Source organism: Felis catus, chromosome C2 (assembly GCF_018350175.1).
Source record: "Felis catus isolate Fca126 chromosome C2, F.catus_Fca126_mat1.0, whole genome shotgun sequence".
Lineage (NCBI taxonomy): Eukaryota > Metazoa > Chordata > Mammalia > Carnivora > Felidae > Felis > Felis catus.
The window spans coordinates 14,443,437-14,460,919 of record NC_058376.1 but is presented as its reverse complement, the minus strand read 5'-3'; the positions used below and the strand labels follow the sequence as shown (position 1 = coordinate 14,460,919).

The window sequence follows — 17,483 nt, the reverse complement described above, 5'->3', positions numbered from 1 at the left end:
TTATTAATGTTAATGATGATGTCAATAATGGTAAAGTATAACATAACAATATCTTCTAAACATTTAATGACTATGTTAGAATTTGGGGCCTTTACAACTAATTTAAGATTCACACAGAATTACTTCCTGAATGGCTATTAAAGTATGAAGCTGGAAAGACTCTTAACCAGCAACAAAATGCATGTTTCCTGAAGGCATCCAGAGGATGTCTATTTATCCTCCATCAATTGAAAACAGACAACACATAATTGTACCACTCTGACATCTACAAACTGGGCAGAAGTCTTAAAAGGCAGGTCAACAGAGGGCCCTGTCTTAAAGCAGTCGAAAAGGTCAGAGTGGAAGCCATGTGGAAGCTATGGCTTTTGGCCCAATCCCACACACTTAAAAAGTGGCCATCAGCTATCAGGCCCTCTTCAGATATATTACACGCTTAAAAAAATTCAAGTCTTTCTGAAATTGTCCCAAGGACACAAAACAGATGAAGAAACATTCATTCAAAAAAATCAACATAATCTAGGTTTAGTGAGAGTCTTGATCTACTTAAGCTACAATCTGCTCCTTCTGTTTCTTCTCCTCCAGGTTAAAATGGCAGAAGGTCAACACTGGGCAGAGGAGGCCATAAAAATAGTACCCCTTCTTTGTTGTCAAAGGCTACAGTATCTCTCCTATGTAGGCAGGCCATTAGTATATCTCATGATCTCTTGTTCTATGTTGCAATGACTAAGTTGCAAGTGAACTTGGCCAAGAGGTAGGTGGTTCCCTTCATCTACCCATTCCTACCTGTAGTGCCAAGCTCTACCCATCACCCAACAAGCTAACAGCCATAAGTCCTTATCTTGCTTTCCATCACACCATTCATAGGAAGGAGGTTTCATGACAGGATGGGTACATCAAACCTAAAAACCTAGAGGCTACTGCCCAAGCCCAGTGACTACTAGTAATGCAGATGTGTCTCTATGAGAGAATAAGCAAACAACTGTTTCTATCTCCAGTTCTGGAGTAGTTGCTCAGATATTTTGCACAGAGCAGGAGGCAAGCCATAAAAACAAAGAGCTCTGGGGTGCCTGGGTGGCTCAGTTAGTTAAGTGTCCAACTTTGGCTCAGGTCATGATCTCACAGTTCGTGGGTTTGAGCTCCATGTCGGGCTCTGTGTGGACAGCTCAGAGTCTGGATCCTGCTTCGGATTCTGTGTCTCTGTCTCTTTCTGTCCTCTCCCCCGCTCACGTTCTGTCTCTCTCTCTTTCTCAAAAATAAATTTAAAAACGTTAAAAATAAATAAAAATAAATGAAAAATAAAACAGAGAGCTCTGAACACTTCTTCAAATGAATTAGTTTATTTAGAATAGTGTGTAGGAAATTCAAACTTAGGGGTATGCTTCAAACAATAGAGATTTTGATGATAAACAATTAAGAGGAAGTTTGTTGCTCTAAGACAACAAGCTAAACCATAAGCTGGCTAGTTTACCAGAGAGAACCAGGAGGAAAGATGGCTAAGAGCCCTCCTGGGTGCAGGGCAAACCTTGAAGACTAGCCTAAAAAACAAACAAACAAGCAAACAAACAAACAAACAACAACAAAACAAAGACAAAAACTATATATATATTCTCACTGCTGGGTGAAGAATTCTATATATGAAAAACTCTTTTGACTGATTGTGTTCTTCAGATCATCTGTCTCTTGGGTTATTTTCTGCATACTAGTTCTATCAGTTTGTCAGAAGGGAGTTGAAAATATCCAAGTGTAATTGTAAATTTCTCTATTTCTATTTTCAACTGGATCACATTTTATTCATATGTTTTGAGACTGTTGTTTGGTGTATACTTAGAATTATTATTTTTCCTGGTGGATTAATCCTCATAAAATATGTAATAGTTCTCTTTGTCTCTGGTAATTTTCTTTGATGTGAGGTCTATTTTATCTGGTCTTAATGTGGCCACTCCTGCTTTAGTTTGTTAACAATTATAGAGCCTAACTTTTTCCATCCTTTTATTTTCAGCCTACCTATGTCAATGAATTTGAAGTCAGTTTCTTATGAACAGAATATAGCTAGGTCATGTTGGATTTTTTTAATGCACTTTTCCAATCTCTGTCTTTTGGCTGTTGTATTTAGACCATGTGCATTCAATGAAATTGTTGATATGTTAGCAATTAAGTCTGCCACTTTATTATTTGTTTTCTATTTGTTTCTTCTAATTCTTGTTACTCTGATTATTTTTCTTGCCTTCTAAGTTATTTTTTAACATTTTATAGCATTACATCTTAATTTTTTTGGTTTTTTTAATTTAAATTTTAGTTAGTTAATATACATTTACATATTGGTTGCAGGAGTAGAATTCAGTGTTGCATACAACACCCAGTGCTCATCACAAGTGTCCTACTTCGTAGCCATCACCCATCTAGCCCATCAACCACTGACCTACCTCCATCAACCCATAATTTGTTCTCTATCGTTAAAAGTCTCTTGTGGTTTATTTCTATTTCTCCTCTTTCCCGCCCCTTCCCATATGTTCATCTGTTTTGTTTCTTAAATTCCACATATCAATGAAATCATATGGTGTTTTTCTTTCTCTAATTGACTTATTTTTCTTATTATAATACATTCTAGCTCCATCCATGTCATTACAAATGACAAGATTTCATTCTTTTTGATGGATGAGTAATATTCCATTATATATGTATATAATGTGGGATGTAGTATATACATACTACATCTTCTTTAACCATTCATCAGTCGATGGACATTTGGGCTCTCTCCATAGTTTGGCTATTGTTGATAAACTACTATAGACATTAAGGTGGATGTACTTCTTTGAATCTGTATTTTTGTATCCTTTGGATAATGCCTAATAGTGCAATTGCTGGATCATAGGGTAGTTCTATTTTTAGTTTCTTGAGGAACTTCCATACTGTTCTCCAGAGTGGGTGCACCCCTTTTCATTCCCACCAACAGAGCAAGAGTGTTCTCCTTTCTCCTCATCCTCACCATCACCTGTTGATTCTTGTGTTGTTAATTTTAGCCATTCTGACAGGTGTGAAGTAGCATCTCATTGTGGTTTTGGTTTGTATTTCCCTGATGATGAGTGATGTTGAGCATCTTTTCATGTCTGTTAGCCACTGGATGTCTTATTTGGAAAGGTGTCTGTTCATGTTTTCTTCCCATTTTTTAACTGGGTTATTTGTTTTTTGAGAGTTGAGTTTGATAAGTTCTTTATAGATTTTGGATACTAATCTTTTATCAGGTATGCCATTTGCAAATATCATCTCCCATTCCATAGGCTATCTTTTAGCTTTATTGCTTGGTTCCTTCAGAACCTTTTTATCTTGATGTCAACATGATGTTATCATATTTACTTTTTATTTTCCTTGCCTTCAGCAATGTGTCTAGTAAGAAGTTGCTCCAGCCAAGGTCAAAGAAGTTGCCGCCTCTAGGATTTTGATGGTTTCCTGTTTCATATTTAGATATTTCATCCATTTTGAATTTATTTTTATGTATGCTATAAGAAAGTGGTCCAGTTGCATTGTTCTGCTTGTCACCATCCAATTTTCCCAACACCATTTGTTAAAGAGACTGTTTTTTCCGCATTGGATATTCTTTACTGCTTTGTCAAAGATTAGTCGACCATACATTTGTGGGTCCATTTCTGGGTTTTCTATTCTGTTCCATTGATCCGTGTGTCTGTTTTTGTGCCAGTACAGTATTGTCTTGATGACTACAGTTTTGTAATGTAGCTTTAAATCCAGAATTGTGATGCTTCCAGTTTTGTTTTTCTTTTTCAGGATTGCTTTGGCTATTCAGGGTCTTTGGTGGTTCCATACAAATTTTAGGATTGTTTGTTCTAGCTCTGTGAAAATGCTGGTGGTATTTTGATAGGGATTGCATTGAATTTGTAGATTGTTTTGGATAGTATAGACATTTTAACAGTGTTTGTTCTTCCAATCCATGAGCATGGAATGTTTTTCCATTTCTTTTTGTCCTCTTCCATTTCTTTCATAAGTGCTCTATAGTTTTCAGAGTATAGATCTTTTACCTCTTTAGTTAGGTGTATTCCTAGGTATCTTACTGTTTTAAGTGCAGTTGTATCTGTATTCCTTGATTTGTTTTTCTGCTGCTTCATTACTGGTATATACAAATCCAACAGGGGTGCCTGAGTGGCTCAGTCAATTAAGCTTCTGACTTTGGCTCAGGTCTTCTTTAATTTCTTGGTTAACTCATTCATTCTTTAATAGGATGTTCTTTAACTTCCATGTATTTGAGGGATTTCCAAATTTTGTCTTGTGGTTCACTTCAAGTTTCATAGCATTGTGATCTGAAAATATGCATGGTATGACTTCAATCTTTTTGTACTTGTTGAGGGCTGATTTATGACCCAATATGTGATCTATTCTGGAGAATATTCTAGTGCACTCAAAAGGAAAGTGTATTCTGCTTCCTTAGAATGAAAAGTTCTGAATATATGTTGAGTCCATCTGGCCCACCGTGTCATTCAAATCCATTGCTTCCTTGTTGATTTTCTGCTTAGATGATCTATCCATTGTTGTAATGGGGTGTTAAAGTCCCCTACTATTATTCTATTATTATCAGTAAGTTTATCTATGTTTGTAATTAATTGTATCATGTATTTGGGTGCTTTCAAGTTGAGAGCATAAATATTTACAACTGTTAGATCTTCTTTGTCACAGACCATGAGTATGGAGTTCTTTCTTGTCCAGCAAGAGAGCAGATGCAGAAATGAAAATGAGGAAGGCTAATGTCTGGGAGAAGACAAGGATCCCAAACAGGGATTTTGTCTTCATGTTCATTGATCTCTCAAGATCTTCTACACATGGTGAATGTGAAGAAAACAATCAGATAGTAATCATTAACTTGTGTGTGTAAGAAGCAAAGGTCTGGGGGGGGCAAGTGGAGTTTGAAGTTGTGATCAAAGTATACAGGTGCCAGATGGAAAGTAGTCTCTTGCAGATAATATACCAGCTACTCTTGACTCCATCATAATACCTCACTAACTAACTCTGGGAAATTTTGCCCTGTGGCAGCGGCTTCCCACCCTAAGCTTTTTTTCTACTTAATGATTAACTCTGGGTGCTTTTGCCCTGTGGTGGTGGCTTTCTGCCCAAAGCTTTTTTTAACCCATTTATGTACGTATAAGGAATTCTTGAACTAATTTCCCCAAACTTCTTGATGGATAGATCCTTTAATTATGATGTAATGTCTTTCTTCATCTCTTGTTACAGTTTTTGTTTTAAAATATAATTTGTCTGATATAAGTATGGCTACTCCAGCTTTCTTTTTATGTCCTAGTTCTAAAATGAGTCTCTCGTAGGCCACATATAGATGGATATTGTTTGGGTTTTTTTTTTATACATTCCAATACCCTATGTTTTTGATTGGAACATTCACAGTTGATTATTGAAAAATATGAATTTAGTGCCATTGTGTTACCTATAGAGTTCGTGTTTCTGATGATGTTCTCTGATCCTTTCTAGTCTTTGTTGCTTTTGGTGTTTTGTTTTGTTCTCCTCCACTTATAGAGTCCCCCTTAAAATTTCCCATAGGGCTGGTTTAGTGGTAACAAGCACCTTTAATTTTTGTTTGTCTGGGAAACTCTTTGTCTCTCCTTCTATTATAAATGACAGCCTTGTTGTAGAGAGTATTCTTGGCTGCATATTTTTATCCACTCAACACGTTGTATATATTGTGGAACTCCATTCTGGCCTTTCAAGTTTCTGTGGACAGATCTGCTGCAAACCTGATCTGTCTTCTCGTGTAGGTTAAGGATTTTTTTTCATTTGCTGCTTTCAGGATTCTTTCCTTGTTTGTGTATTTTGAGAATTTGAATTTTTTTTAACGATTATTTTTGAGAGAGATAGAGACAGAGAGAGAGAGAGAGACAGCACATGAGTGGGGGAGGGGCAGACAAAGAGGGAGACACAGAATCCAAAGCAGTTCCAGGCTCTGGGCTATCAGCACAAGCTGTGAGATCATGACCTGAGGTGAAGTCAGACGCTGAACCCACTAAGCCACCCAGAAGCCCCAGTATTTTGTGAATTTGACTATGATATGCCTTGGTGATGGCCAGCTTGGGTTGAATTTGATGAGAGTGCTCTGTGTTTCTTGGATTTTGATGTCTGTGTCCTTCCTCAGATTAAGAAAGTTTTCAGCTATAATTTTGTCACATAAACATTCTGCTCTTTTTCTCTTGCTTCATCTTCTGGGACTCCTATGCTATGAATGTTACTACGTTTTGAGGTGCCTGGATGGCTCAGCTGGTTAAGTGGCCAACTTCAGCTCAGGTCATGATATTGTGGTTCATGAGTTTGAACCCCACCTCAGGTTCTGTGCTGACACGTTGGAGCCTGGAGCCTGCTTCAGATTCTGTGTCCCTCTCTCTCTGCCCCTCCCCCACTCATACTCTGTCTCTCTGTCTCTCTCTTTCTCTCAAAAAGAAACATTTTTTTTAAAAAAAGAATGTTATTACATTTGAATAAATTGCTGATTTCCATAAGTCTGCCTTAGTGAGCCTTGACCTTTGTTTCCCTCTTCTTTTCAGCTTCATTATTTCCCATAATTCTATATTCTATATTGCTAATTTGTTCCTTTGCCTTGTCCATCCTTGTTTTTATCACCTCTATTTGTGTTTGCATCTTGGTTATAGCATTGTTAACTTCAGCCTGACTAGATTTTTGTTCTTTTTTCTCTGCAGAAAGAGATTCTTTTGTGTCTTCTACACTTTTTTTTCAAGCCCAGATAATATCCTTATAATCATTGTTTTAAATTCTAGTTAAGACATCTTACTTATATCTTCATTGATTAAATGCCTCACTGCCAATTCTTCCTGTTCTGTAGTTTGAGGTGAATTCCTCTGTCTTGTCATTTTGGATGAAGAAACACAATAATAATGATAATAATAATAAAAATGAAATAAAAATTTAAAAATTTTAAAAAATCAAATAAAGGAAGCTTGATCTTATGCATATTTTGGTCTTATTTTTAAGAGAAGCTTGATAGAAAAAAGAGAAAAGAGACAAAAAGAGAAATAAAAGTTAAAAAACTAAAAAGCAAAAAAATAGTAAAATAAAATAAAACAATTTGCTATTTCTCCATCCAATAAACAAAAGAAAACAACAGCAACAGCATAAAAACAGAAGCAACAACAACAACAAAATGAATAAACATAAATAACCAAATGAAGTTAAATCCAGTTTCCCCTAGAGCTGAAATTTTGTAGGACTCTATGGTCAGTAGACTAAGCAGGTGGAAGGGATTTGTGCTGGTCTTCTGGGGGAGGGGCCTGCTGCTCTGATTCTCAGGCCAACTTCCCCTACTGGAGATGTGCCTGGAGGGCACAGCACAGTAATGGCTCCATTCTCCACTTGGTGGCACTGTTTAGTTCACTGGGGTCTATCAGTGTTGATGGGCTAATGTTAAAATGGCTTCATCTGGTCTTCAAAGCAGGGAGTTTGTGCCTTCACAGATGCACAGTCACCCTTCCTTTATCCCCCACTTCCATCAGCTCCCCACCTTCCCCCTGTCTGTGTCCAAGCTGTCTGCCCACCAGGTGGTACCTCTCTCCAGAAGTTTAAGTGCAGCAGAGTTTCAAAACCCACACTTCAGCGACCCCTGAGGTTCAGACCCACAACATCTTCTGGGGGACCATCTCACTGTGCTGTGGCTGGTGTCAGCTTGTCCCAGGAAACAGTCATGCCACTGCACAGCCACAGCAGCTTAGAGTTTATGATAAATCACTGCACACACCGGCACCAGGATTTGTTGCCCTCAGCTAGACCCTTTCTTTCTATACTGGTGAACGTGAGTCTACGGCCATACCACCCTGAATGTGCTAGATCCCGTCTATACTGGTGAACGTGGCAGCTTAATGAAGTCCAGTGGGTCTTTTGCCCACAGAGGCAACTGCATCACCTCTACCAAATGCACCCCAAGCAGGGTACCTGCTTCTCCCCAATCCACCCAGGGAATCCTCAGACCACACTGCCCACTCCCTGGGCTCTGCTCTGCTTTCTCTCCAGAGCACCACCAGAGGCTGACCTCTGAAACTTCAGACTCTGTGCTCTGCTGTTTATAAAAATCTAGTGGTATTAAAACCTGCTCCTTTTTTCTCTGTCAATGGTTTTAGGGAACAGTTTTCTTGTGTAGTCTCCTATGTAGGTCTCCCAGCTGCTTTCAGAGGGAACGCTTTCTTGTGCAAACTTGATGAACTGCTCTCCCTCTCCCTCTTTCTCCTCTTGGTAAGAACGGCACTGTCCCCTCTCCAGCACTATGGCTCTTCTCTCCTCCAGTTCACCTCTCCACACTAGGTACCTGCCTGCCCAGTTTTATCCCTGAAATTATGCAGGCTATTCTGTTAATCCTTAGATCAATTTCCTAGGTGTTCAAAATGGTTTGATGTTGATCTAGCTGTGTTTGAGTGAGGAGACAAACCCAGGGTCTCCTTACTACTGTGTCATCTTAACTCCCCTCTCCTCTCATCTTAACTTACGGTATTATTGAACGTATATATTTGCATAGTTTTTTTTAATGCTTCCTCTGGGTATTACTGTATGCACATGCAACTTATAACAGTGTACTGGTATATCAGTATTTATGGGCACAAGTGAAGTGTTGGGCATTTCCTTTGATTAGATTCCCTCATCATGTCTACTTTTAATATTATTGCTTATAGTGTTAAAAGCATGTCTCCTCTTGGGGCGCCTGGGTGGCGCAGTCGCTTAAGCGTCCGACTTCAGCCAGGTCACGATCTCACGGTCCGTGAGTTCGAGCCCCGCGTCGGGCTCTGAGCTGATGGCTCAGAGCCTGGAGCCTGTTTCCGATTCTGTGTCTCCCTCTCTCTCTGCCCCTCCCCCGTTCATGCTCTGTCTCTCTCTGTCCCAAAAACAAATAAACGTTGAAAAAAAAAATTTAAAAAAAAAAAGCATGTCTACTTTTAATATTATTGCCTTGCTTATAGTGTTATAATTTTTATTTCCATCACCAAATATGATTTCTAAAAGTCATGAGGAAGAGATTAGTGTATTGGATATACTCATATTTCTGTTTTTTCCATTGTGCCTTCTTGATGGTTCAAGATCCCCTCCTTTAGCATTTCCTTTTTGTTTGAAGAACTTTTTGAATTCAATCTTTAAATGTAGGTTTACTACTGACAAATTATTTATTTTCTCCTGAGGATGTTTTTATTTCCCCTTCATCTTTTTAATGTTTACTTATTTATTTTGAGAGAGAGAGAGAGGAAGAGAGCACAAGCAGGGCAGGGTCAGAAAGAGGAGAGAATCCCAGGTGGACTCTGTGTTGGCAGCCCAGAACCAGCTGAGCCAAAGTCAAGAGTGGGATGCTTCAGTTCATGGGTTCGAGCCCCACATCAGGCTCTGTGCTGACAGCTCGGAGCCTGGATCCTGCTTCAGATTCTGCGTCTCCCTCTCTCTCTGCCCCTCCCCCTCCTTCTCTCTCAAAAATAAAAAAATAAGCATTAAAAAAAGAGTGGGACGCTTAACCAACTGAGCCACCCAGGGTCCCTACCCTTCATTCTTCAAAATAGTTTTGCAAGACGTAAAATACATTGACAGTTCTTTTTTTTTTCCCAGCATTTGAAAAATACTATGCTGTTTTTTATTACTCCATCTTTTCAGATGACAAATCAACTGTTATTCAAATTGCTGTTATTTAGATAAAGTGTTGTGTGTCTCTGGTGATTTTCAAGACTTTTTTCTTTGTCTTTACTTTTCAAAATGGTAATTTTGATGCATTTTGGTATTAATCTATTTTGCTTGATCTAAACATTCTCATTGACAGGTCCTAATTGGAAACAGAGAATATTAATATAAAATTATTAATTATAAATATAAGCTATTAAAATAGTATATTTTAATGATAAAGAAAGCTTACTCAAGGCTTTTAGGCAATCAAATAATGTACATAGAATAAATAATTAGGCTATTAGTCAGAATTTTCAAAAGCTGCATTCAAAAAGAGACAGAAGAGAATCATCTAAAGACTAATAATAACAAGCATTAACTAAAGACTTTATATCTAAGGAAGCTGTTATTCATATAACAATGTATTAGAACAACAGTTTTCAGCATAGAAGAAATTAGGAAATTCTTCACCCACAAGCCTATACTGAGTAGCAAAACATTGAAGACATAGAGATATATAGATGTGTGTGTGTGTGTATACATGTCTGTGTGTATACATATATACATATGTGTGACTATGTGCGTGTGCAGTGATATATATTTAGTGTAACATACAGCCAAATCAAAACAAAGACTAGACTCGAGGATTATATATAATATATTAATTAATAATATATAATTTATATATTAATTATACAGAATTATATTAATAATATATAAATATGTTATATAAATGTGTTGTGATGACAAACTAGTAATAATCCAACTAAAAGACAAGGGAGTAGCAGAAGAGGTAAAGAGGAAAATAAATTAAGCTGATGTTGTATAGACAACAGGGCAAGTTATGAATATGAATATAACTAGTATATATATATATATATATGTCAGATATATATGAATATATATGTGTCAGATAAAAGGTTGAATAAGCAAAAAGGAAACTAAGCACATTAAAATTGTTACAGATACAAAGATACCCAAATAACCACTAGAAAAACCACAACCATCCAAATACCATTTTTATAATTTATTAAAGTATATTGAATTATGAAACATATCCGTCATATCAACACATATGAATTGGCTTCATTTATCTATTAAAGAAAACATTTTAAATTTGGCTCATGAAACAAAACACATATATATGTGCTGTACATATACATCTAAAACAAAATATTCAGGAATACAAAAATAAAGACATATATGAGGGTATCTGGGCAAAATGTCACAAGAAAATATAACAATCCTGATATCAACCAAATAGAATTCAGGCCAAAAAGCATGAACTGCGACAAAGAGGGGAGCTTTCTCATGCAAATACGAAACCAATCACAAGAAATATCTTACACTTCTCAAGATGCATATGAAGGTACAGATATTTGATGCCAAGACATAGATAGTAACATATTAGTAATAGGTGACTTTAAAGCAGCACTTTCAGAACAAGACAAATAAAGTGGAAAAAATAAGTAAAAAAAAGCAAAGACTTAAACAATGTGATCAATAAGGTAGCTTTTATGGTTACATATTAACCTTTATATACTAGTAACAGACATGAATCATCTTCTCAAGCTCCCACAAAACATCCACAAAAATTTATTATGTATTTACAGAAAGCATTAATAAGTTTTGTAAAGTAGAAATACTAGAAAAAAATACTCTCTGATGTCTGACAATAAAACTAATAATTGTTAACAAAACCAAAGAACAGAAAGCCCTTTAAAAATAAAATCAAGCTGTAAAAAAAAAAAACAAATACCTGTTTACATGGAAAATATAAAGCCTTCTGTCAAAAAATTCTTGGGTGAGAGAGGTCATACAAGTGAAATTACAGATTTTAAAATAATTAAAAAGATGAAAATGGTCCATAACAGGGCCTATGAGAAATATTTAAAGCAGTGTTTTAAAAAGATTATAGCATGAAGACTTTCATCATTAAAAATGAAATAAAATAAATTCATATTTCATACTATGCTTTAAAACACTTATAAAGGAAACTTTAAAAAGCAAAAAAGCACAAAGATAGAAATAATAAATAGAAACGTAGACATTAATGAGGTAGGGAATCACAAAAAAAAGGTGATTTATAACGAGCCAAAATGCTGTTATTTGAGAGAATTAACAGACCTTGCTAATTTGATGAAGAAAAAAAAGAGAGACAGAAACCATATAAAAAATAAATAACATGAAGGAACATTAAAACAGAAGAAATTTTAAACATCATATGAGGCAGGCAACTTTTAAGAGCTCTATGTATATAATAAATTTGAAAACCTAGATGAAATAGATCATCTCTTAGGAAAATACAGATTACTAAAATGGATGTCATTAGATTTATAAATCAAAAGCAGACCAATTTCTTTAGAATAAAGAAAATTATTGACAAAATACTTCACAAAATAGCCAAGACACAGACGATTTCTCAGAATTCTACCAAATTCAAGGATGAGATGATCCTATTATCTAAGTTGTTGAAGAACACTGAAAATGAAGGACAACTTGTTAATTCCTATTATAAAGGATGAATAATATTGAGTCTGTGGTACACAGACTCTCCACATGCCCCCTTCATTCCTGCCTCCTGATGAAAATGCCCTGGGATGACCTCCTCCCTGTGAGTGTGAGGGAGACCTGTGACTTGCTTTGTAACCAATAAAATATGGCAAATTTAATAGTTATGTGTAAGTGATTATGTTACATGAGATGATGGCATTCATCTTGCTGGAGTCTTTCTTCTTCCTTGCTGGCTTTGAGAAAACAAGCAACCATGTTGGAAATTTACTTGGCAAGGAACCATGGGCAACCTTTTCCAACTGAAAGTGACTGCCAGCGGAGGGTTTGCAAGGGACCCTGGCCAACGGCCAGCAAGAAAATGAGCCTTTCATTCCTACAACTCCAATGAACTGAGATCTGCCAACAATAACACGAGTCTGGAAATGAATCCATCCCAGCTAAGCCTCAGATGTGACCACAGTCCTATCCAACATCTGGAATTGGAATCTCCTGAGACCCTGAAGCTTCTCAGCCTACGTGTGAAACAGAGATTTTATCTAAATATTATGGCCCACCATGCATTCCAAATAGTTTTACAATTTATTACCAGCTTGGGATGTAATAGATCGTTAAACTATTCCTTAGGTTATGTCTCTCATACCTTTAAAATGGATACCTTGAGGGATGCCTGGGTGGCTCAGTCAGTTAAACCTCCACCCTTGACTCCGGTCATGATCTCACAGTTTACAAGTTCACAAAATAAATAAACATTAAAAAATAATAAAATAAATAAAATAAAATGGATAACTTTAAAAAATGTGTGCCTATTTAAAAAATTTTTTTAATGTTTATTTTTGAGAGAGAGCATGCTCGCTTCAGCAGCACATATACTAAAATTTTTGAGACAGAGAGTGCAAGCAGGGGAGGGGCAGAGAGAGAGGGAGACACAGAATCTGAAGCAGGCTCTAGCTCTGAGCTATCGGCACCGAGCCTGATGCGGGGCCCGCACTTAAACTGTGAGATCATGACCTGAGCCAAAGTTGGAGGCTTAACCGAGAGAACCACCCAAGCATCCCTTAAAATAGTACCTTTGAGATGGAAGATTAAAATAGAGAAGCATACAGCAACAATGTTCATTTGATTTATGGAACACGAAAATAAAGGTTTGGGGAAATTAATTTTTTCTTTATTATGTACTATATGCCAGGCAATGCTTAACCTAATGTGTAAGTAGTACTTGATTTACTGCTACCTGTTACCCAGCATAAGAGATAGCATTTCCTCAGTAGCAGAGGAGGAGGAAACTGAGCTTTACAAAAACTTTTCTAAGACGACTGACCTAAAGATAATAAAAAATACGTCCCAAAGAAAGCAGTTGTTAGCTTTCTTGAAAACAGAAAACAAAACAAAACAAAACAAAAATTGTAATACTGGGCATTAAATGACCAACATCAAAACCAGGACTGCCATCTGGATTGAACAAGTTTATTAGGTCACAGAAACGAACTCCAGCATGGACATCATCAAGGCAGTCGCTGTGACACCATCATCCTGATGAAGGCGGAACTGTGGGGCCACAGGTGAATTTCACCATCTTCCACTCCACGAGGTAAATCCAGGAATCTGTAGGTTAGGCTGTAGGCAGCAACAGACCTACTAGACTTTCATCTTGCAGGATATCGTCACCCAAGGGAAAGGCTCAGAACATGTGGGGCTCAGAATTGGTGAATCCCACGTCCAGGTGTAGAGGGTGAGAGTCTCCCACGGTGCCCTCATTACTAGTAGCCACAGCCAGAGCCACAGCCATGGAGAGAGTGGGAGCGATATCCATAGCCACAGCCATAGCAGGAGCCATAGCCACAGCCCAGGCCTCCATAGCCGCAGCCTCCATAGCCACAGCCTCCATAGCCGCAGCCTCCATAGCCACAGCCTCCATAGCCGCAGCCTCCATAGCCACTGCCTCCATAGCCACAGCCTCCGTAGCCACAGCCTCCGTAGCCACAGCCTCTGTAGCCACAGCCTCCATAGCCGCAGCCTCCATAGCCACAGCCTCCATAGCCGCAGCCTCCATAAGAGTTTCCGTAGTAGCTTCCACACATGGTGTTGGCTGTTGAGGTTATGCTTGGGTAGAGAAGGAGAGAAGTGTCACTTCACTGTGGACGATTCCCCTGCAGAGGGCCTTTTATATGCCCTCAGTGTGTGTGGGACCCACCACACAAGTCAGGCCACTGGATAATTTGCAAGACCTCTCTGAGTAATTTGTTCACTCCTGGTTTTCAGGTATGGCTTCAGGGGTAATGAAGACATTTGCTGTTGTGCCACAACCTGAATCATTTGTGAATCATTAATAAGAATCAATTGTCTCATCTTCAAAACCTTACTTACACAAGACCTTCAAATTAGCAATTTGTAACCAGCCTTTATGATAAGAAACAACATTTGTAGTAGACATTCCGGGCTCCAAACAACCAATTTTTTTACCCTTTTTTGGCTGACATCCAACAGGCCATAATAATCTACCTTCATTTGAGATTCTCCATCTCTTCTGTTCCAAACTCGTTTTTTTTTTTTTCTCTTTAGGGATTTTCCATATTTTCACATGAGAGATGGTTTACTAGGAAAAGCCAAAAGGTATCACTCAATTTCATGAGACCATCGACAAAAAGCCAACAGTTTGAAATTCTGGACCACCAGTCCCGGGAAGACTGTGCTTTTCTTTTTCACTTACATTAATATTTCCTTCTAGGATTCTATTTTTAAAACATCATTTTTTTTCACGGTTTCAAATTTATGTCTGCATCTATAGCCAGAAAACAGAAATGAAATTTTATTTAATTTATAAAATTGCATTTTCATGAAAGAGTTTTCTTTAAAATCCAACACATTTGTAACGTTTGTGTTTTGACTCAAAGGTGAATATAGGCATTTCTTTCTTTAAAATAACAATACTGGCAGAGATATCTTTCACGGTGCTAATAGCGTTTCAACAACAAGCAATGAAGTCTTGGTAAAATATCTTGGATTATGAGAAACGTTAATACGTTTCTAATGCCCAGTGCTTTTTAATGCAATGAGGCTCTGAGCTTACTGCAATAATTAGAAATAGCCCTCTGAACTTGTGTTCTTAGTAAGATTAATTCATAACAGTCAGTAGAGCATAATAGAGAAGAATGAAACTTCTGAAATCAGCTCTCTGGGTTCAAATCTTACCCCTATCACTTATAGCTTTGTGACTTTAACAGTAGGCTCCACTTGTATGTGGGATGGTAACAGTAACACCTACCCCACAAGACAATTTTGAAGAGTCAAATTAGCTAGTGTGTGTCAAGCACTTACAACACTGTCTGGCACGTAGTAGGTACTAGAATATCCTTTGCTCTTACTATCATTTATTTCATCCCCAAACTGTTTTCCTGGCTATAAGCTTTAGTGGAGAGCAGATGAGTTGAACAAGAGCGGTCAGACATACTTAAGTCCTCATGTAGGGGTCTTGGGTCATTGCAAAGCAAAAAGAAACCCCTACATTAAGGCTCTGCATCTAAAAGTAGAGAAAGGGGCACCTGGGTGGCTCAGTCGGTTAAGCGTCCGACTTCAGCTCCGGTTATGATCTCATGGTTCATCGGTTTGAGCCCCACACAGCCTGGAGCCTGCTTTGGATTCTGTGTCTCCCTCTCTCTCTGCCCCTTCTCTACTCAAGCTCTGTAGCTCTCTCTCTCTCTCTCTCTCTCTGTCTCTCTCTCTCTCAAAAGTAGGTAAACATTGAAAAAAAAATTTAATAAAATAAAATAAAATAAAATAAAAGTAGAGAAAGGCACACTCTGATTTTCCTGAGAAGGAGCAAGTCCCATGAGTGACCCAAGAAACACAACACCAGCAGGTAGAGAATACATTTGGTGCCTACGGATGGATTTGAGTGCAGGCTCATGATTTTCCCTCGCACAGCGAAAAACTTTTCTGGCTGTAAAGCCACAAAGATGTAGCACTGGATGGCAGGTAATGGATTGACCAGAGGAGTTTTTTGGTTAATGGCAATGGAAACTGGCAACCTGCATTATGCAGACACAGATGTCAGCGCAGGACAGATGAAGTCATTCCCTTTCAATCAAAAGCATACCTCCGCACAATAAAGTCAACCTCAAGAGGGGCAGGAGAGGTGAAGGTTTTAATTCAAGTGAGCTTTCATTCTGAAGACTAGAATGTCGTTGAATTTTGTTGTTGGCCTGGAAGGGACAAGAAGAAATGTTGTGCCGTCAGGTGGAAATGGCAATCCAAGATAGAATTTGGTAAAATATGAAAACAAAACATAGGGGTACACTTGTAAAGATTGATCTTATAAAAATGTCACCTGGGTTATGCATTTCAAATAAAATGAATTGTTTTAGCTGAAAAGACATATCAGGCAATATTATATATCTCATACTTTAAATAAAATTTACCCCTTAGCACTTGTGTTTTTCCAAAGCTAAACTGAGTAGCTTTTTCATCTGCAATGGGCAGATGAACTTGAGGTTATTATTAATAAGCCCGAAACGATTGGAATCAATTGAAGTCTGCACAGTTTTTGTGATTTCATAGAACTCCACTATGGAATTTAAATTTGAGTCCTCAGTGAGAGAGGGCTTTAAAACCAAGTCAGACATCTGTCATTCAATGCACATGATCTGACCGAAAACCTTGACACAACAGCAGAGCAATTTGGGTTCTGAAGGCTTCACGCTGCCTAACGAAATGAGAGTTTTGCAGTTGGCGTTGTTCGTAGTTAATGCAAAATAATTTGCAACACGCGCAACTTTGCCTGTGACTTGCCTCGCCTCCTACGGAGGAAATATAAAACACCTCATGGAAACAGTGATATTCGAACTCAGGGAAGTATCTTCCTCTTCTACGCCATCCTCCCTGACACCATGACCTACGACAGCAACTGCTATGGGGGCTATGGCCGTGGCTACGGCTGTGGCTGTCACGGGTACGGTGGCTACGGATATGGCTGCTGCAGCCCATCCTGCTATGGTAGATATTGGTCATATGGATTGTACTGAAAAATTCTAGAACCCTTGGACTCACAAGACGTGTCCTCCTGCGAAACATGGATTCCGCTTCTGGTCGTATTCATCCCATGCTATCTCTTCAAAGTAGCAAAATCCTCAATCCAGGCTATGGTGAAAGAAAGGTGTCGTCTTTCTCTGGCTCCGTCATGCAAGCTCATACAGAGTATCTTTTAAAATGCAACAAAACTGGGGCGCCTGGGTGGCGCAGTCGGTTAAGCGTCCGACTTCAGCCAGGTCACGATCTCACGGTCCATGAGTTCGAGCCCAGCATCTGTCTCTGGGCTGATGGCTCAG

At 38.2% G+C, this 17,483-nt stretch overlaps 1 protein-coding gene across 1 annotated transcript; it reads right to left on the bottom strand.

Annotated features, from left to right (window-relative positions):
• Positions 1 to 13,612: 13,612 nt before the first annotated feature.
• Positions 13,613 to 14,593, bottom strand: LOC105260898 (keratin-associated protein 6-3-like). The gene is made up of 2 exons (XM_045036452.1): positions 14,523 to 14,593; positions 13,613 to 14,289 (listed from the first exon to the last, which is right to left on the bottom strand). Exons 1-2 carry the CDS (start codon positions 14,591 to 14,593, stop codon positions 13,920 to 13,922), a joined length of 441 nt encoding a protein of 146 aa, XP_044892387.1. The 3' UTR covers positions 13,613 to 13,919.
• Positions 14,594 to 17,483: the final 2,890 nt, after the last annotated feature.

Bases quoted from the DNA above. Each gene is read 5' to 3' on its own strand.
- LOC105260898 (XM_045036452.1), bottom strand. From the start codon at position 14,593: ATGTCTACTACAAATGTTGTTTCTTATCATAAAGGCTGGTTACAAATT. The intron at 14,290-14,522 runs GTAAGGTTTTGA...TCCACAGTGAAG, and splicing joins AATTTGAAGGTCTTGTGTAA to TGACACTTCTCTCCTTCTCT.